Source organism: Elephas maximus, chromosome X (assembly GCF_024166365.1).
Source record: "Elephas maximus indicus isolate mEleMax1 chromosome X, mEleMax1 primary haplotype, whole genome shotgun sequence".
Taxonomy (NCBI): domain Eukaryota; kingdom Metazoa; phylum Chordata; class Mammalia; order Proboscidea; family Elephantidae; genus Elephas; species Elephas maximus.
The window spans coordinates 116537257-116559660 of record NC_064846.1 but is presented as its reverse complement, the minus strand read 5'-3'; the positions used below and the strand labels follow the sequence as shown (position 1 = coordinate 116559660).

General features: G+C 38.3%; 1 protein-coding gene across 1 annotated transcript; it reads right to left on the bottom strand.

The window, feature by feature from the left end:
* Nucleotides 1–9007: 9007 nt before the first annotated feature.
* On the bottom strand, nt 9008–9277 carry LOC126068780 (glutaredoxin-1-like). The gene has a single exon (XM_049871485.1). The coding sequence runs from the start codon at nt 9275–9277 to the stop codon at nt 9008–9010; it is 270 nt and encodes an 89-aa protein (XP_049727442.1).
* Nucleotides 9278–22404: the final 13127 nt, after the last annotated feature.

Genomic DNA, 22404 nt, shown 5'->3' with positions numbered 1-22404 from the left:
GTGTCTGTTGGCTGCTTGAATGTCTTCTTTGGTGAAGTGTCTGTTCATATCCTTTGCCCATTTTTTAATTGGGTTATTTGTCTTTTTGTGGTAGAGGTGTTGGATTCTTTTTTGTAGATTTTAGAGATTAGACCTTTGTCTGATTTGTATAGCCAAAAAATTTTTCCTAGTCTGTATGTTCTCTTTTTACTCTTTTGGTGAAGTCTTTTGATGAGCATAAGTGTTTAATTTTTAGAAGATCCCAGTTACCTAGCTTATCCTCTGGAGCTTGTGTGTTGTTGGCTGTGGTTTGTATCCTGTTAATGCTGTGTATTAGGACCTCTAGTGTTGATCCTACTTTTTTCTTCAATGAACTTTATTGTCTTTGGTTTTATATTTAGGTCTTTGATCCATTTGGAGTTAGTTTTTGTATATGGTGTGAAGTATGGGTCCTGTTTCATTTTTTTGCAGATGGACATCCAATTTTGCCAGCACCATTTGTTAAAAAGACAGTCTTTTCCCCATTCAATGGGCTTTGGGCCTTTGTTGAAGATCAGGTGACCATAGGTGGATGGATTTACATCTGGGTCCTCAGTTCTGTTCCATTGGCCCATGTATCTGTCTTTGTACCAGAACCAGGCTGTTTTGACTACTGTAGCTGTATAGTAGGTTCTGAGGTCAGGTAGTGGGAGTCCTCCTACTTTATTCTTCTTCTTCAGTGGTGCTTTACTTATCCAGGGCCTCTTCCCTTCCCATATAAAGTTAATGATAAGTTTTTCCATCTCTTTAAAGAATGTTGTTAGTATCTGGATTGGTATTGCATTGCGTTTGTATTTGCTTTGGGTAGAATTGTCATCTTCACAATGTTGCATCTACCTATCCATGAGCATGGTGTGTTTTTCCATTTATGTAGGTCTTTCTTGGTTTCTTGTCGTTGTGCTTTCTAGTTTTCTTTGTATAGGTCTTTTACATCCCTGGTTAGATTTATTCCCAAGTATTTTATTATTTTAGGGGCTATTATAAATGATAATGTTTTTCTTTTCATTATTCTCTTTATTGGTGCATAGGAATCCAACTGATTTTTGTACATTGATCTTCTATCCTGCTACTCTGTTGAATGTTTCTATTAGTTCCAGTAGTTTTCTGGAGAAGTCTTTTGGATTTTCTATGCATTAAGTATAGTATCATATCATCTGCAATTAGGGAGGGTTTAACTTCTTCATTACCAGTTTTGTTGTTGTTGTTAGGTGCCATCAGGTCAGTTCTGACCCTATGCACAACAGAACGAAACACCGTGCCATCCTTACAGTCATTGTTATGCTTGAGCTCATTGTTGCAGCGACTGTGTCAATCCGCCTTGTTGAGGGCCTTCCTCTTTTCCACTGACCCTCTACTTTGCCAAGCATGATGTCCTTCTCCACAGACTAATCCCTCCTGACATGTCCAAAGTATGTAAGATGCAGTCTCACCATCCTTGCTTCTAAGAAGCATTCTGTTTGCATTTCTTCCAAGACAAATTTGTTCATTCTTTTGACAATCCATGATATATTCAATATCCTTCTCCAACGCCACAATTCAAAGGCATCAATTCTTCTTCGGTCTTCCTTTTACATTGTCCAGTTTTCACATGTATGTAAGGTGACTGAAAAGATCATGGCTTTGGTCAGTCTCACCTTAGTCCTTAAAGTGACATCTTTGCTTTTTAACACTTTAAAGAGGTCCTTTGCAGCAGATTTGCCCAATGCAATGCATCTTTTGATTTCTTGACTGCTTCTTCCATGGCTGTTGATTATGGATCCAAGTAAAATGAAATCCTTGACAACTTCCATCTTTTCTTTCTTTATCATGATGTTACTCGTTGGTCCAGTTGTGAAGATTTTTGTTTTCTTTATGTTGAGGTGCAATCCATACTGAAAGGCTGTGGTCTCTGATCTTCATTAGTAAGTGCTTCAAGTCCTCTTCGCTTTTAGCAAGGAAGGTTGTGTCATCTGCATATTGCAAGTTGTTAATGAGTCTTCCTCCAATCCTGATGCCCTGTTCTTCTTCATATAGTCCAGCTTCTCGTATTATTTACTCAGCATACAGATTGAATACAGATTGAATAGGTATGGTGAGAGGATACAACCCTGACGCACACCTTTCCTGACTTTAAACCAATCAGTATCCCTTTATTCCGTCCGAACAACTGCCTCTTGATCTATGTACAGCTTCCTCATGAGCACAATTAAGTATTCTGGAATTCCCATTATTCACAATGTTATCCATAATTTGTTATAATCCACACAGTCGAATGCCTTTGGGTAGTCAATAAAACACAAGTAAACATCCTTCTCTGCTTTCAGCCAGGATCTATCTGACATTAGCAATGATATCCCTGGTTCCACGTCCTCTTCTGAAACTGGCCTGAATTTCTGGCAGTTCTCTGCCCATATACTGCTGCAACTTTTTTGAATGACCTTCAGCAAAATTTTGCTTGTGTGTGATATTAACGATATTGTTCTATAATTTCTGCATTTGGTTGGATCACCTTTCTTGGGAATAGGCATAAATATGGATCTCTTCCACTTAGTTGGCCAGGAAGCTGCCCTCCATATTTCTTGGCATAGACAAGTGAACACCTCCAGCGGTGCATCTGTTTGTTGAAACATCTCAATTGATAGTCCATTAATTCCTGGAGCTTTGTTTTTGCCAGTGCCTTCCAAGCAGGGTGAACTTCTTCCATGAGTACCGCCGGTTTCTGATCAAATGCTACCTCTTGAAATGGTTGAACACCGACTAATTCTTTTTGGTATAATGACTGTGTATTCCTTCCATCTTCTTTTGATGCTTCCTGCATCGTTTCCTATTTTCCCCGTAGAATCCTCCACTATTTGCAACTCGAATTTTTTCCTCAGCTCTTTCAGCTTGAGAAATGCTGAGCATGTTCTTCCCTTTTGGTTTTCTATCTCCAGCTCTTTGCACATGTCATTATAATACTTTGCTTTGTCTTCTTGATCCACCCTTTGAAATCTTCTATTCAGTTCTTTTACTTCATCATTTCTTCCTTTTGCTTTAGTTGCTCAACTTTCGTGAGCAAGTTTCAGAATCTCCTCTGACACCCATCTTGGTCTTTTCTTTCTTTCCTGTCTTTTCAATGACCTCTTGCTTTCTTCATGTATGATGTCCTTGATGTCATTCCAGAACTCGTCTGGTCTTCGGTCACTAGTGTTCAATGCATCAAATCTATTCTTGAGATGGTCTCTAAATTCAGGTGGGATATACTCAAGGTCATATTTTGGCTCTCATGGACTTGCTCTGATTTTCTTCAGTTTCAGCTTGAACTTGCATATGAGCTATTGATGGTCTGTTCCACAGCCACCCCCTGGCCTTGTTCTTACTGAGGATCTTGAGCTTTTCCATCGCAGATGTAGTCAGTTTGATTCCTGTGGGTTTCACCTGGTGCATGTGTATAGTCACTGTTTATGTTGGTGAAAGAAGGTATTTGCAATGAAAGATTCGTTGGTACTGCAAAATTGTATCATTGGCTCTCCGGCTTTGTTTCTATCACCAAGGCCATATTTTCCAATTACCAGTTTGGATGCCCTTTATTTCTGTTTCTTGCCTTATTTCTCTAGCTAAGACTTCCAGCACAATGTTAAATAGGAGTGGTGATAAAGGGCATCCTTGTCTTGTTCCTGTTTTCAAGGGGAATATTTTCAGCCTTTCTCCGTTGAGAACAATGTTGGGTGTTGGTTTTGCACATATGCCCTTTATTATGTTGAGAAATTCCATTTTATACCTACTTCATTGAGGTTTTTATCAGTAATGTGTGTTGGACTTTGTTGAATGCCTTTTCTGTGTCGTTTGAGATGATCATGTGATTCTTTTCTTTCCTTTTATTTATGTGGTGGATTACATTGATTGATTTTCTAATGTTGAGCCATCCCTTGCATACCTGGTATTAATCCTACTTGGTTATGGTGTGCTATTTTTTTTGCTATTACGCTGAATTCTATTGGCTAGAATTTTGTGGAGAGGTATGGGTCTGTAATTTTCTTTTTTGTGATGTCTTTTTCTTGTTTTGGTATCAGGGTTATGCTGGCTTCATAGAATGAATTCAGAAGTATTGCTTTCCTTTCTATGTTCTAAAATAGTTTGAGTAGTACTGGTGTAAGCTCTTCTCTGAATGTTTGGTGGGATTCTTCAGTGAAGCCATCTGGGCTAGGGCTTTTTTTGGTTGGGAGTTTTTTTTTTTTTATTACCATTTCAATCTCGTATTATGGGTCTGTTTAGATTTTCAACATCACTTTGTGGTAATTTGGGTAGTTAGTGTGTCTCTAGGAATTTGTCCGTTTCCTCTAGGTTTTCAAATTTGTTGGAGTATAGTTTTTCGTAATACTCTGTTATGATCCTTTTTATTTCAGTTGAGTCTGTTTTAATGGCCCCCTTTTCGTTTCTTATTTGGGTTATTTGCATTCTCTCCTGTTTTTCTTTTGTCATTTTCACCAGTGGTGTGTCAATTTTGTTGATCCTTTCAAAGAACCAACTTTTGGTTTTGTCGATCCTTTCTATTGTTTTTCTATTGTCTATTTCACTTATTTCTGGTCTGATCTTTATTATTTCCTTTCTTCTGGTGGTTGTGGGCTTCTTCTGCTGTTGCGTTTCTATTTCTTCAAGTTGCATAACTAATGTTTTGATTTTGTCCCTTTCTTTTTTGATGTGTGCATCTAGTGCTGTAAATCGACCTTGGAGGACTGCCTTTGCTGTGTCCCAAATGTTTTGGTATGATGTGTTTCATTCTCATTTGATTCTACGTAATTTTGATTCCATCTATTACTCAGTGGTTTTTAAGCAGGGTGTTATTCAGTTTCCATGTAATTGATTTTTTTCCTTACTCTTCCTGTTGTTAATTTCTACTTTGTTGGCATTGTTGTCAGAGAAGATACTTTGTATTATCTCAATGTTTTGGATTTTGTTGAGGGTTGCTTTGTCACCTAAGATGTGGTCTATTCTGGAGAACTTTCCATGTGCTTTGGAAAAAAATGTGTAGTTTGCAGCTGTTGGGTGGGGTGTTCCATATATATCTATGAGGGCAAGTTGGCTGATTGTGCCCTTTAGCTCTTCTGTATCTTTGTTGAGTTTGTTTCTAGATGTTCTGTCCTTTACTGAGAGTGGTGTGTTGAAGTCTCCTCCTACTATTGTGGAACTGTCAAATTCTGTTTTCAGTGCTGTTACAGTTTGTTTTATGTATTTTGGAGCCGTATCATTGCGTGTGTAGATGTTTATTATGGTTAAGTCTTCATGATGGATCATCCCTTTAATTATTATTTAGTGTCCTTCTTCGTCTTTTACAGTGGATTTTGTTTTAAAGTCTATCTTAACTGAAATTAATATTGTCACTTTTGCTCTTTTTTGGTAGTTATTTGCTTGATATATTTTTTCCATCCTTCGATTTTAATAAATTTACATCTTTTTTTCTAAGGTGTGTCTGTTGTAGACGGCATATTGATAGATCCTTTTTTTTATCCATTCTGTCACTTTGTGTCTCTTTATGGGTGTATTTAGGCCATTTACATTCAGTGTAATTATGTGTGAGTTTATTGCTGTCATTTTGTAGTGCTTTTTTTTTGTGCTGCTAAGGTTTTCTCTGTTCCTCTTACTCTCCTGTGCTGAGTTCCTTTTGTTTGTGGATTTCTTTTGTTTTTGTAGATTTAGTTTTTATTGAGACTTTATGTTTTTCTTCTTTATTTTGGTGAGTAGGTTTGTTAACTTTCTTTTTGGTTACTGTGAAATTTACTCTTATCTTCCTAGGTTTTAACCAACCTATTACTTGGTATCTCCTTGCCTTCCTCTCCATTAGAGAGTTCTATACCTATACCCTTCATTCCCCCTTTTATTGTTCTGACATTGTTGTCATTTACAGATTAACCTCTCTGGTTCCCTGTTACAATTGTTTTGGTTTTGGGTAGTTTTTGAGAGTTCATTTCCTGGGTTGGTACCTGGCTGGTACAATCTTGCCTCTTAGATTCAGGCTGTGGTCTGTACTCAGATAGAAGGACTCCCTTTAGTAATCTTGTAAGTTTGGTTTGATTTTTACATATTCCTTTAATTTCTGTTTATCTAGAAATGTCCTAATTTCACCACCATATTTGAACGAAAGTTTGCAGGATATATTATTCTTGGTTAGTGATTTTTTTTTCAAAGTTTTGTATATGTCATCCCATTGCCTTCTTGCCTGCATGGTTTCTGCTGAATAATCAGAGCTTAGTCTTATTGCTTCTCCTCTGTATGTGACTTTTGCTTTTCCTGAGCTGCTCGCAGGATTTTTTCTTTGTCTTTGGTTTTAGCAAGTGTGATTATGATATGTTGTGGTGTTTTTCTTTGGGGATCTATGTTATATGGGGTTCATTGAGCTTCTTGGATGGTCAGCTTTTCATTATTCATAATATTAGGGAAGCTTTCTGTCAGCAATTCTTCAATGATCTTCTCTGTGTTTTCCATTTTTTCTCCCTGTTCTGGAACTCTTATCACCCACTCATTTTGCTTTTGATTGTATCCCACATAATTCTCAGGGTTTCTTCATTATTCTTTGCCTTTTTTTTGATTTTGATTTTTCCTCAAACAGAGTTGTATCCAAGTGTTTGTCTTCAATCACTGATTCTGTCTTCCGTCATTTCAAACCTGCTCCTCAGCCCTTCTTTGACACTGTCTGTTTCTGAAATCTTGTTGTTTATCTTTTAGATTTCTAATTGTTGTTTTTGAATGATTTCTAGTTGTGAGTTTATTTTGGCATTTTGTTCCTGTATTACTTTCTTGAATTGTTCCATTTTTTTCTGTATTTTCCATGAATTTGTCTGCCTTTTCCATAAAGTTGTCTATTTTTTCCTCATTTTGTCTGCTTTTTGCTTCAACTCTTGTATTGCTCTGGATATTAGAGATTTGAATTCCCTGTCAGATAGTTCTGGTACCTTTTCTTCTACTAGAAAGTCATCTGATATTGTATTTTGGACACCTACTGGAACCATCCTATCCTATTTTTTTTATATATGTTTTGATATTGTCTGCTGTCTTTGGGACATTCAATAGTTATTTTCTTCATTTCTTGATTGCAGATTTGTTTGTTTAGTCCTGCTTTTTTGTTTTATTTGGTTACGTCTGAGCAGGAGGGCTGTGCGTTCTTTGCTGTTCGCTCATTTCTAGTCACAATACTTTTCACCTCGTTGTCCAATGGGCAGGGCCAGTCAATCAGCTATGGTGCTGCAAGACAGGTCCAGTTGAAAGAGAAAGGCTGGGATGGCTTGCTTGTTGCAGGTATTAAGGCCAACTGGGCAGGCCAGGAATCAGTGCTGGGCAGGCTCATGTAGGCCATGTCTGTGCAGGTGCTCTGTCTCCTGCTGGGAACTTCATGAAGCTGCTTTCCTGTACTCCCTGTCTGCTGATCTCTGATGTGGGTGGGGCAAATCCAAACGGCACAGATGCTGCACTTCCCCACCAACCGAGCCACCGCAGCCAGCCAGCAAGTTCGATGGTAAAGCTGTGGGGAGAGAATGAGGGGAGGGAAAGTATGTATTGCTGTCTCCTGCTGGGCGTTCTGTAATGCTGCTTTCCCGTGCTCCCTGTCTGCTGATCCCCGACTGGAGTCCAAGATGGCAGATCCATGCTGCATTAGCTAAGGGGTGCCTCTGCATGTATCTTTCCAAGCTCTCTGTCCTATGTCAGTGTCTTATTCCATTTGGTGCTTGGCTAAGTTCTTTATCTCTTCATTTGACACTTCAGATTCCAGGAATGACATTTGTCTCTGTTTTACTTAGTTTTTCTGGTCTTTGCTGTAGAGGGACAGTGTTGTGCTTCTGTCTATGGCACCATTTTGGTCAGAAGTCTCATACTTCTTTTCTAGAAATGAAATCAACTATTTGTACTAAGAGACCACAAAAGAAAATTAACTTAACCTTGTGATTCTAGAATAGAAAAATTAAACTTCACAGTAAGAAATTATGTTTTTCAAGAGTGTAAAAAAAAAAAAAAACCCAAGAGAGGAAGACTGAGAATCATTTAAGATAGTATTTCTCAAATTTGGCTCCTTGGCTTCTTCCACAGATGTTTTTTAAGGGAGGAAGCTGCAAGTCTTCTATAATTTTTTAATTTTGCTGATAAACTAAATCAAATTAATACTCACTTGTTCAGGATTACGTGTGCAATCATCTTACGTACGAGTACTGCCACATGATCGCAGAACCTGCGTCTGTGTCTCTGACCCCCGTGGCACTAAGACCAACAGTGCTTAACTTTTCATGCTGAATTTCCCACATTGGGTCCTCAGATCCTGCATGGAATTTTTGAACATTTCTTATGAGATCTGTGAGTTGTTCATGTTGAGAACACTGGTTCAGAGCATGGTTCTCAAGGTGGGGTGAGGATGGCAAGGAGGGAGATGCATGTAGTTTGGAAAAGCACATTCAAAACCCCTATTGATTTCATAGTACAAACTCCATAAGGTCAAGATTAGAGAAATTTGAGCTGATGGGCAGTCACAGAAGACCAAGTATAGGCTCATCCTGGGTGGCCAGGGATAAACGTGGTTAGAAACACTGGTTTTAGAGGTAGAGGAGTGATGGCATGTGGAGAACACTTAGTAGGAAAACATGCCAAAAAGGAAGAACACCTTTTGGTCAGTGAGTGAATCCTAAGCCAGAACCCAAAGGCTAACCAAGATGAAACCCAAGGCTGTACATTAACCTTCTTGGCTGTTTTTTTTTGGGGGGGGGCATAAATTTGGTATACTTTTTAATAAAGATCCAAAAGAAAAAAAGCAGTTTTTGCCAAATATCATCTCTCTCCCTCCCCCCCCCTTTTTTTTTGGTTGATGTATTTCAGAAATTTAAGTAAACAGTTGTTGTAGCTGGGACAGAACAGCCCCAGATCCGTCCATCAGGAAATCCTGTCATCATTTACAATGCCATCCAGCTCCCAAGGAGACATCAGCCTGGGGGCTTTGTAATTATTGTAGAGCTCTTATATCCGGTAGCCACTTCGACAGCTCTCTACTCTGTCACAAATCTGTTGGATCAGAGCATCCACCAATACACTCTTTACCCATAAAAACCCAAGGTACTGTTCTTGCTCCTGTGAGCTGTTGGAGATAATCTTGAGTCATGCTTGTGTCAGTGACGGCTGTGATATCGACAAATTCCAAGAGCCCTGGTTTGAAAGGCAATTGGGAGAGGATCTCTTGGGTCTTTCCGCAGTAGGGGCAGGTGGGCTTGATGAACACAACCACTTTCCCAGGTTGGATTCTGCTGTTCACAAACTCTTGAGCCATGCTGATAAGCTGCTGTCTCCTCAGGAGGGCTTCTCAATTACAGGTATTGCTCTGTGTGTAAACCCTTCTTCCTTTTCTTCTTTCTCCTTCTCTTCTTCCCCTCCTCCTTCTTTTGCTGCTGCTGCTATTGCTTCTCCTTCTTTTTCTCATTCTCCTTCTCCTCCTCTTTTTAACCCAGTTTGCTAATCATATTTGAACTGGAGAGTTTACATTTAAGGTAATTATTTATATATTGGGGTTTATAGCTATCATCTTACTTTTTTATCTATATTCGTCTCACTTTTTCTATATTCAATTACATTATTTTTTCCTTCTTCAGAGTTAATTTTTTACTTATTCTATTTTTCACCCCTATTGCCTCAATTGACATATACTATTTAATTACTCTTTTAGTGTTTACCCTGGAGACTAAATTTTGCAGTCTTAACTTTTCAAACCCTAATATAAGTTGATACTTTTATCTCTTCTCAGAAAAGGCAACTACCTTAGAACACTTTCTGTACATACACTTTGTACTTTAAGACCTACTGTTACTGGGTATTTTAATCCCACAAACACACATGGTTTTAAACTCAAAAGACATGATTATTATGATTATTATTTTAAAAGCCAAGGTTATTTACATTTACCTACATATTTAACTTTGATGTCGCTCATCATTACTCGGTGACCTGGTGGCACAGTGCGTAAGAGCTATGGCTGCTAACTTGAAAGTTGGCAGTTCGAATCCACCAGCTGCTCCTTGGAAACCCTATGGGGCAGTTCTACTCTGTCCTATAGGGTCACTATGAGCCAGAATCGACTCGATGGCAATGGGTTTTCATTACTTCAACATCTTTGAGTTTCTGTCAGGGTTCATTCTATTTCTGCTTAAAGAATACACTCAAGTAATTCCTTTTATGTGAATGTGCTGGTGAAAAATTCTCTTTTTTTGTCTAAAAATGATAATTTCACGTCCGTTCTTGAAGTATATTTTACCTGGTTATAGAGCTCTAGGCTGGCAGTTACATTCTTTCAACACTTCGAATATATCATTCTACAGCCTTCTAGCTTTCTTGTTTATGTTGAAAAGACAGCTCTCAGTCTCATTGTGCTCTTTTGAAAACGATTTCTTGATTTTCTCTGGTTACTGTTATGACTTTCTATTTGTTTGCTTTTCAGCATTTTGTTTGTCTAAGCTTAAGAGAGATTTGCTTCAGAATAATCCTGTTTGGAGTACTTGGTGCTTCCCGAATCTTAAAAATGATGTTATTCATCACTTTCTGAAACACCACAGTCCCTATCTGTTCAAATATTGACTCAGGATCTTCCTTTCCATTGTCTTTTTCTGAAACACCAATTAAAATATTTAAGCTTATATTAGGAATACACAGAGTCACTGTGCCAAAAAACTTGGTTGACTTTCAACCATTTTGAGGTAGCATATGACCAAGAACTGCTGGTACTGAAGGAAGAAGTTCAAGCTGCACTGAAGACATTGGTGAAAAACAAGCCTCCAGGAGCTGACAGAATAATAATTGAGTTGCTTCAATGGACAGAGGCAACACTGGAAGAGTTTACTCATCTCTGTTAAGAAATTTGGAAGACAGCTACGTGGCAAGTCAACTGGGAAAGATTCATATTCATTCCCATTCCACAGAAAAGTGACCAGACAGAATGCAGAGATTATTAAAAAAAAAAATCATTAATATCACTTGCTAGCAAAATTTTTCTGAAGATAATTAGATAATGACTGCAATTGTACATCAACAGGGAACTCTCAAGCCAGTTGCAGGAGAGAACTTAATCACATTTGCAAAATCCTTTTTTTCATGTAAGTTAATATATTCACAGGTTTTGAGGATTAGGTTATGGACATTTTTAAACGGCCATTACCCTGTCTACCTCATGCATCTATTGAGATGATGGTACAGTTCTATTTTACTACATCAGTGTGGTTAATTGCATGCATTGTTTTCAAATATTTAAGAGAAATTACATTTTCAAGAGAAATCCTATTTGCTCATGAAGAATACTTTTTAAAATATACTGTTTTCTATTTGCTACAATTTTGTTAGTAATTTTTATATCTATGTTCGTAGCACTGGGTTTTTTGGGGTAGCCCTGGTGGTGTAGTGGTTAAAGTGCTTGGCTACTAAGGAGAGAAAGGTGTAGCAGTCTCCTTCTGTAAAGATTTACAGCCTTGGAAACCATATGGGGCAGTTCTACTCTGTCCTTTAGGGTGGCTATGAGTCAAAATTGACTCAATAGCAGTGGGTTTGGTTTTGTGGGTATGTACCTTTGAACTCACTTAAGCAAATACATATACAAGTACAGGTTGCACTGCAAAATGTCTTTCTTACTGTGTGTCACAGTTACAAATATTTATAATTCAGTGAGAGTATTGTTTAATATGACATACATTTGCTATGCATGATGCAAATATATAAAACACACATAAACTCTTTATCATATGAGTGCAGTCATTGCTTGCTCCTGGCCAACATGTAGTATAAACATCTACTGAACACCTACTATAGTTCAGTCTCTGTGGTGGTGGTGGAAATGGAGATTGATCTAATATGACCGTCTTCACTGCGTTTGTAGGTTAAATGGGGTATTGTTTTTGTTGTTAGGTACCTTCAAGTCAGTTCGAACTCATAACGACCCCATATACAACAGAACCAAATACTGCTCATTCTTGAGCCATCCTCATGATCATTGTTATGCTTGAGCCACTATGTCAATCCATCTCCTTGAGGGTCTTCCTCTTTTTTGATGACCCTCTGCTTTATTAAGACTGCTCCTTACTGATAACATGTCCAAAGAACGTGAGACGAAGTCTTTCCATCCTTGCTTCTGAGGAGCGTTCTGGCTGTACTGCTTCCAAGGTAGATTTTTTTTGTCCTTCTGGCCAGAAACCAAACCAAACCCATTGCCATCAAGTCAATTTTGACTCATAATGACCCTAAAGGACAGAGTAGAACTTGTATAGGGTTGTTCTTCTGGCAGTCCATGGTACAGTCAATATTCTTCACCAAGACCGTAATTCAAAGGTGTCAATTCTTCCTCGGTCTTCCTTATTCATTATTCGTTGTCCAGTTTTTACATGCATATGAAGCAATTGAGAATATCATGTCTTGGGTCAGGTGCACATTAGTATTCAAAGTGGCATCTTTGCTTTTCAACACTTCAAAGAGTTCTTTTGCAGAAGATTTGATCAATGCAACATGTCGTTTGATTTCCTGACTGTTTCTCCCATGGGCATTGTGGATCCACGTACAGTGAAACCCTTTGCAATTTCAATATTTTCTCCCTTTAACATAATATTGCTTATTGGTCCAGTTCTGAGGATTTTTATTTTCTTTACATTGAGGTGCAATCCATACTGAAGGCTGTGGTCTTTGATCTTCATCAGTAAGTGCTTCAAGTCCTCTTCACTTTCACCAAGCAAGGTTGTATCATCTGCATATCATAGGTTGTTAATGAGTCTTCCACAAATCCTGATGCCACGTTCTTCATAGTCCAGCTTCTGGGATTATTTGCTCAGCATACAGATTAAATAAGTATGGTGAAATGATACAACCCGGATGCACACATTTCCTGACTTTAAATCACGCAATACCCCCTTGTTCTGTTTGAATGACTGCCTCTTTGTCTATGTACAGGTTCCACATGAGCACAGTTAAGTGTTCTGGAATTCTCATTCTTTGCAATGTTATCCATAATTTGTTATGATCCACACAGTTGAATGCCTTTGCATAGTCAATAAAACACAGGTAAACATCTTTCTGGTATTCTCTGCTTTCTGCCAGGATCCATCTGACATCAGCCATGATATCCCTCATTCCACATCCTTTTCTGAATCTGGCTTGAACTTCTGGAGTTCCCTGTCTATTCTATGTACTGCTGCAGCCGATTTTGAATGATCTTTAGCAAAACTTTATTGTGTGTGATGTTAATGATACCGTTCGATAATTTCTGGATTCAGTTGGATCACCTTTCTTTGGAATGGGCACAAATATGGATTTCTTCCAGTCGGTTGGCCAGGAAACAGTCTTTTGAATTTCTTGACATAGTTGATTTAGCACCTCTAGCTCTGCATCCATTTGTTGAAACACCTCAACTGGCATTCCTTCAGTTCCTGGAGCCTTGTTTTTTGCCATTCCCTTGATTGCGGCTTGGACCCCTTCCTTCCGTACCATTGGTTCTTGATCATATGCCACCTCCTGAAATGGTTGAACGTTCAGCAATTCTTTTTGGTAAGGTGCTTCTGTATATTTTTTCCATCTTCTTTTGCTGCTTCCTGCATCATTCAATATTTTTCCCTTAGAATCCTTCAATGTTGCAACTTGAGGTGCAATTTTTTTCTTCGGTTCTTTCAGCTTGAGAAATGCTGAGCTTGTTCTTACCTTTTGGTTTTCTAACTCCAGGTCTTTGCATATTTCGTACTTTACTTTGTCTTCTCAAGCCAACCTTTGAAATCTTCTTTTAAGCTCTTTTACTTCACCATTTCTTCCAATTGCTTTAGCTACTGTACATTCAAGAGCAAGGTTTAAAGTCTTTTCTGACATCCACTTTGGTCTTTTCTTTCTCTCCTGTCTTTTTCATCACCTTTTGCTTTCTTCATGTATGTTGTCCTTGATGTCATTCCACAACTCGCCTGGTCTTCCGTTATTAGTATTCAGTGCATCAAATCTGTTCTTGAGATGGTCTCTAAATTCAGGTGGGATATACTCAAGGTCATATTTTGGCTCTCGTGGACTTGTTCTAATTTTCTTCAGCTTTAACTTAAACTTGTGTATGAGCAATTGATGGTCTGTTCTGCAGTAGGCCCCTGGCCTTTTTCTAACTGATGTTATTGAGCTTTTCCATCGTCTCTTTCCACATACGTAGTCTATTTGATTCCTGTGTTTTCCATCTGGTGAGATCCACGTGTATAGTAGCCATTATGTTGTTCAAAAAAGGTATTTGCAATGAAGAAGTCTTGCAAAATTCTATCATGTGATCTCCAGCATTCTTTCTATCACCAAGGCCATATTTTCCAACGACCAATCCTTCTTCTATGTTTCCAACCTTCGCATTCCACTCATCAGTAATTATCAATGTATCGTGATTGCATGTTTAATCAATTTCACACCATAGAAGTTGATAAATATCTTCAGTTTCCTCACATTTTATATTAGTGGTTGGTGCGTAAATTGGAATAATGTTTGTATTAACTGGTCTTCCTTGTAGGTGTATGAATATTACCCTCTCACCGACAGCATTGTACTTCATGATAGATCTTGAAATGTTCTTTTTGAAGATGAATGTGATGTCTTGCCTCTCTGATTTGTCATTCCCTGCATAGTAGACAATATGATTGCCCGATTGAAAATGTCCAATACCAGTCCATTTCAGTTCACTAATGCCTAGGATATGATCTGAATGCATTCCATTTCATTTTTGACAACTTCTAATTTTCCTGGATTCATACTTCGTACATTCCACTTTCTGATTATTAATGGACGTTTGCAGCTGTTTGTTCTTATTTTGAGTTGTGCCCCCTCAGCAAATGAAGGTCTCAAAAGCTTGACTCCATCCATGTCATTAAGGTCGACTCTATTTTGAGGAGACAGCTCTTCCCCAGTCGTATTTTGAGTCCCTTCTAACCTGAGGGCTCCTTCCAGCACTATACCAGACAATGTTCCACTCCTATTCATAATGTTTTCACTGGTCAATTTTTTCATAAGTTGACCACCAGGTCCTTCCTAGTCTGCCTTAGTTTGGAAGCTCCACTGAAACCTGTCTGCCATGGGTGACCCTGCTGGTATTTAAAATACTTTGGTATAGCTTCCAGCATCACAGCACCACTCAAGCCACCACAGTATGACACACTGACAGATGTGTGGGGAAATGGGGAAGACAGAGAAATAGAGGAATACAAAACACTGTGCATGATGTAGGCTCTGATAGGTGAGGCTATGGATGTACCAATGTCAGGGCCAGGAGTTACCAGAATCTGCTTCTCCCTTATCTCTTGATCCCTCCTCCTCAGGACCCAGTCAGTAACAACTCTGCCCACCTCACTCAAGCAAGAGACGTCTAACCAACCCCTCATGGATGCAGCGAGCTCTCCCTACCTATTTTCTCCAAGCTGAGAGGCTGGAATCTATCCAGTGCAGCTTCTGAGCTTGAAATCACTCTCACCATGCAGGCATAGGTAGATGGAGTTGGGTGTGACGTGGATGTTCATTGGGTAGTAGAATATGCAGCTCTGGATATGGTTCTGCACTTGGTTCACCATGTAGCACATGCCCATGTCAAAGGTCTTAATTTAAGCCAGGTGACTGGGTGTCATGAATTCAATTGTGTCCACCAAATATGTGTGTCAACTTGGTTAGGCCATGATTCCCAGTATTGCGTGGTTGTCCTCCATTTTGTGATTTTCCTGTTTGTTATAAATCATAATCTCTGCTTGTGATGAAAGAGGATTAGGTGGGCTATAACACCCTTGCTCACGTCACATCCCTGATCCAATGTAAAGCTAGTTTCCCTGGGGTGTGGCCTGCACCACCTTTTGTCTTTCAAGAGATAAAAGGAGAGGGAAATAAACAGAGATTTGGGGGCTTCATACCACCAAGAAAGCAATGCCTGGAGCAGAACGTGCCCTTTGGACCTAAGGTTCCTGTGAAGAGAACTCCTAAAACAAGGGAAGATTAATGACACTGACTTGCCTCAAGAGCTGACAGAGAAAGGCTTCTCCTGGAGCTGATGCCATGAATTTGGTCTTGTAGGCTACTAGACTATGAGAGAATAAATTTCCCTTTGTTAAAGCCATCCACTTGTGGTATTTCTGTTAGAGCAGCAGTAGATAACTAAGACACTGGGTCACACCCAAGCTCGAGAAAAGACATGTGGGGGGTGAAGCTCTGGTGAGCTTGCAAGAATAAGTGTTCATGCAAGAATAAGTGAAAGAGCAAAAACATATAGGTACAAACATTTTTTTTTCTTTTTTTTTATGTTAGCCACTCCTTGGAACTCTATGGGGGCACTTCTACTCTGTCCTATAGGGTTGCTATAAGTCAGAATCAACTGGACAGCAACGAGGTTAACAGGTTTTGATGTGTGTTAACTCCTTGAAAAAAACCCGTTACCATTGAGTTGATTCTGACTCATAGCGACCCTATAGGACAGAGTAGAACTACCCCATAGGGTTTCAAAGCAGCTGGTGAATTCTAACTGCCTACCTTTTGATTAACAGCCATAGCACTTAACCACTGTGCCACCAGGGCTTCATATGTGTGTATAGGTAGTTATATATGTGTGTATATATAGATGTATGCATATGTATATGCATCTGTGTTACTATATGCACATATATTCATATATATAATAAAGCACATAGAGGGCACAGTTACAGACAATTCTTAGATCCCTGGTGGCACAGTGGTTAGGGGCTATGGTGAGCTATGGCTGCTAACCAAAAGGTCAGTAGTTTGAGATCCACCAGCAGCTCCTCGGAAACCCTATAAGGCAGTTCTACTTCTTAGCTATAATCAAACACTTCTCAGGATTGAATTTCTGGGTTTGAAGGACTTAAGACCATACTCTTGTGGGACTTCTTGATGAATTGGCATAATATAGTTCATAAAGTTACTTTCTACATCCTGATTTGGTGAGTAGTGTCTGGGGTCTTATAAGCTTGTGAGCAGCCACCTAAAATTCAGCTATTTGTCTCTTCTTGTCTGGAGAAAAATAGAAAGACAGAAACTAAAGGCTCAAAGAAAAAAAAAACTATTCTACAGGATAAATGGTCTACACAAGCCATGACTTCATCTACCCTGAGCCCAGAAGAACTAAATGGTGTCCAGCTACCACTACTGACCATTCTATTCAGGGCCACAATAGACAAACCCTGATAGAAAGAGAGAAAAATGTGGACTAGAACTTAAAATTCCTAAAAAACAGAAACAGCAAAACAAACAAACAAAAAGAAAAAAAAAAAGCAAACCTACCTGAGTGGTGGAGACTGGAGGACTCCCCTAGACTATTGCCTTGAGATCTCCTCAAACTTTGAAATGAAATTAACCCCTAAGTCCACCTTAAATAAATAACAAATTGGCAGAAAAAATAATATCACCAGTAGGAACTGAGTTGTTTTGAAAAATCACCTATATGAGACCAAATAGTCAACAGTTACCTTAAAAAAAAAGATGAGAATGCAAGGAGGCAGGGAAAACAGCTTAATGGAAACAGAACATCTGGAATGGAAATAATGAGAACGTTCATGCATTGTGAAGAATGTAGCAAAAGCCACTGAACAACGTGTATAGAAGTTGTTTAACGGGAACCTAATCTGCAGTGTAAACCTTCACCGAAAACACAATAAAATATTACTAAAATTTTTTTTAATTTAAAAATGAGTAAATGAATGAGGGCAGGACAAACTGACTGGACAAGGAGTGGAAAAATGCACGAGTAAGTAACATTCAAGGATATAATAACCTTTCTTAACTTTTGAGGATATTAATAATATTTTTTTGGAGTGAAATAAGTAAATCACAAAAGGACAAATATTGTATGATCTCAGTTATATGAAATAACAAGAATAGGCAAAAGTATAGAGACCAATGTTTATTACTGGTTAGCGAGGCTGGAGGGTGGGGTTAAGGGAGAGTAATTGTTTAGGAAGAAATGAGTTTCTCTTTATGGTGATAGAAAATTTGGCAATGATTAAGGGAGCTGGTTGCACAACATAACTGTAATTGATACCACTAAATTGTACACCTGAAAAATGTTGAATTGACAAATGTTGTGTTACATATATTTTTGCAACAATAAAAAGGTAGTTTTTTTCTTCTCCTAGTGTTTTATTTATATTTCTGTACGTTCTTATTGTTTCATTATTTTGCTTATAGCTTCATCTTTCATATTAAAGGCTTTTCTAATGCTTGTCCATGCATATATTTTTAAAAGAACAGACACTAAGAAGCTCATTTAAATCTTGGTGATTGATGGGCTTCATTTGCAGGCAGTTTCTCCACCTAACAGGAAATAGAGTCCCCTAGGAAGCTTTTATAATTATGGATGCCTTTGGAAAGTACAACATAAACCTGTACAATATAAAATCTTGTCACCATAGGAAGCAGGGTAGTGCTCAAAGAATTGGAGACATGTTGAAAGGATACAGATTCCACCTTAAAAGGGCTCCAATGAGACTCAAAATAAATAATAATACTAATGGATTATAACCCATGAATACAATAAATTAAAATAAATAAAGTAAGAACCCATGAGTTCTCACAGATAGAAACAAATAGATAAGAGCAGAAGGAAAAGCAGCAGAGGAATATTATAATCAAATAGCTGAGAACAAAGATAGAGAAAACCATGTTATAAGTGGTCAGTGAAAAAAGATATATTGGATACATGTAAACAAAGTCAGATCCAGCCCATATGATACATCAGAAACAATGCAAGTCAGAAGACATGAAACTCCATCTTCAACCTACTGGAAAAAAAAAAGGAAAATTGTCAGTCTAGAATTCCATACCCAGCATTTTTTCCCAGAAATAATGGCAAAATATCCATTAATGTTATAAACTAATAAAAAAAAATTTTTTTTTTTTTGACAAAGTTGAAATAGAGTATCAACCTGTATACAAAATACTCATAGCTACGGTCATACTTCATAATGAATGACTGAATGCTTTTTCCCTAAGGCCAGAGACAAGTAAAATATGTCTGCTCTTGCCGTTCTTGTTTAAGATTATAATGAAGTCCTAACCAGTTCAGTAAGACAAAAACAAGAACTAAAAAGCATGTATTTTAGAAGAGAAATCATAAAATTGATCCTATTTACACACACCCTGATTGTTATGTCAAAACCCACAGTTTTAACAACAAAAAATCTAGAATAACTGAATTTATCTAGAGGACAGGATACAAGGCAAGCACACAAAAATCAATCATATTTCTATACACTACCAAAGAACAATCGGAAACTGAAATTTAAAAAATAATATCATTACAATAGGTCTAAAAGAAGAGAAAAACTTGTTATGGTATGAATCTAACAAATGATGTGTGGTATTTATATGCTGAAAACAGCAAAAAAAGAAAAAAGAAAAGACCTTAATAAATAGAAGAGCATACTGTGGTCATGGATTGGAATACTTAATATAGTAAAGATGACACTTCTCCCCAGATTTATCTATACATTTAATTCAATTGCAATCAAAAGCCCATCAAGATGTTTTGTAGATATAGACAATAAAGACTCTACCTTGATTTATTTTTGTGATTTACCTGTCTGGGTTGATACCTAATTGTTCTATCCAGTGTTCTAGGCTTGGGTTGATACCTGGTATTATTGATTTTCTAATAAAACAACTCCCATTAGTATTTCTTGTAGTTTTGGTTTGGTTTTTATGAATTCCCTAAACTTCTGTTTATCTGGAAATGTCCTAATTTCACCTTCATATTAAAGAGAAAGTTTTGCTGGAAATATGACTCTTGGCTGGCAATTTTTTTCCATCAATGCTTTATATAAGTCATCCCATTGCCTTCTTGCGTGTATGGTTTCTGCCGAGAAGTCTGAGTTTATTCTTATTGACTCTCCTTTGTAGGTGACTTTTCATTTATCCCTAGCTGCTCTTAAAATTCTCTATCTTTGGTTTTGGCAAGTCTGATTATAATATGTCTTGGTGACTTTCTTTTAAAATCTACCTTATGTGGAATTCGATGAGCATCTTGGATAGATATCTTCTCATCTTTCATGATATCAGGGAAGTTTTCTGCCAACAAGTCTTCAACAATTCTCTCTGTATTTTCTGTTATCCCTCCCTGTTCTGGTATTCCAATCACTCATAGGTTATTTCTCTTGATAGAGTCCCACATGATTCTTAAGGTTTCTTCATTTTTTTAATTATTTTATCTGATTTTTCTTCAAATATGTTAGTGCCAAGTGATTTATCTTCAAGTTCACAAATTCTGCCTTCCACTTGCTCAATTCTTCTCCTCTTTCTATTGAGTTCTAGGCTTCTGTAATTTTATTGTTAATCTTCTAAATTTCTGATTGCTGTTTGTCTATGGATTTTTCTAGCTTATTAAATTTTTCATTATGTTCCTGAATAATCTGTTTAATTTCTTCAATTGCTTTATCTGTGTGTTCCTTTGCTTGTTCTGCATATTGCCTCATTTCCTTCCCAATGTCTTGAAGGGCTCTGTCTATTAATCTTTTATATTCTGCATCTGGTAATTCCAAGAATGCATTTTCATCTAGAGAGCTTGTTGAGGTGATCATGCTTTGTTTCTTTATGTGACTTGATGTTGACTGTTGTCTCTGAGCCATCTATAAGTTATTGTATTAGTTTATTTTGTTTGCTTACTGTATCGTAGCTTCTTGCTTTGTTTTGTTTTGATATGCCCAAATGGGTTGCTTGAGTGAGCTAGTTTGATTATTTTTGTCTTGAATCTCTGACGTCCTGTCCCAGATGAGTAGAGCTGTTATCAGGTATATCAGCCTAGGAGTCCATTCAGTTTTCTTGTATGAATTCAGCTCAGGTGTCCAGTTTTTTTTTTTTTTTTTTGTCCAGGTAGCTGATATTCAAGTGTGTGGTACAGGCTCTGTCCTACAGTCTTAGAGGGGCAGGGGTGATTGGTGTAGGTACCAGTATCTGGTTGCAGCAGGGGGTCATGCTCTAAACAAGGCAGGGAGCTGAGACTTGCCCCCCATGTGTCTCTGAGGAAAGCGTGTCTCTCTTCCCTAGAGCATACAGGTGGGTGGGTTCTGCAAGCAGACCATGGGCACACAATGTTTTTGGTTGTAAGGGACTAGGAGGTATCAGTTATCCTTGGGCCCCTGTCAGGGGTGGCTGGGTGACCTGAGTGGAGTCACCAGTCCTTAGGCCCCTGATGTGGGTTGGTGAGGACTCTGTTTAATAGGCAAAGCGGTGTCAAACATCAAACACCCACCTCTCCACTGCACAGCTGAAACAGTTGTAGTTTGCCAACAAGTGCCTATTCTCCTGAAATAGGCCCACACAGGTCCACGCAGGGGGGAAAGGTACTCAAAGTCCATGGACTGTTTAAGCCTGGACAGGAGCCACTTCTGTCCTAAACTTCCCCAGTTAGTGGAGCTGGCAAATTATCTTTCCCCCAATTGCAAATTTACTCCCTCTCCAAGGCCGGAAGAATGGCTCTAGGTGCTCAACAGGGCCTATCTCAGGCCCAGGGAAATCAACAGCCACTGAAGCCAGATTGGGGGTGGGTCGCATAGTAAAACATATGCAAGTACTTAGCTTTTCCAAGAGCGCCGTTCTTCTCTGGTTCTAGACGGGTGAGTAGGCTGTGTGGCTGGGTGCTTCTCCCTGAGGAAACTGTGCCCTAATGCTAGTATCAGCCCACTGCAGCCGCTCCCAGGAATGGTGCCTAAGGGCTTCCGACGATTCAGGTCCAGCAATTCCTCTCTGCTTCTGAACCATCTCTTCCTCCCCCTGCTGTTCAGTTCATTTTCTAACTTTGCCTTTGATGTTCAGGGCTCCTAGCTTGTCATAAATATACTTGTTTCACTTGTTTTTTCAGGTCTTTGTTGTAAGAGGGCTCGCTGGAAGCGTCTGTCTATTCTACCATCTTGGCCCCACCTCCAGACAACAAAGACTGTAAAGTTTATATATATAAAAAACTAGGATAGCCAAAACAATTTTGAAAAAGAATAACATCAGAAGGATTACATTACCGGATTTTAAGACTTATAAAAGTACAAATTACTGTGACATTGGTGAAAGAATAAAAACACACTTAAATGGATCAGAATAGAGAGTCCAGAAATATACCCACACAGATATGGCCATTCCTTTTTTACAAAAGTGCAATGACAATTCAACAAAGGAGTGGGTTTTCACGAAATGGTGTGGTAACAATTGGACATCAATACTAAATGTTTTTAATTTAAAAAACAGAACTTCAACCTAACCCTCATATTTGTATAAAAACTCCCAAAATAGAAATTAGATCTAAAGCTGAAACATAAAACTGTAAAACTTTTAGAAATAAACAAGAGAAAATCTTTGAGTTGGGGGTCAGCAATGATTTCTCACACATGACATCAAAAGATTGATCCATAAAAGAAAAAAAAATAAACTTGATTGCATCAAAAAGTT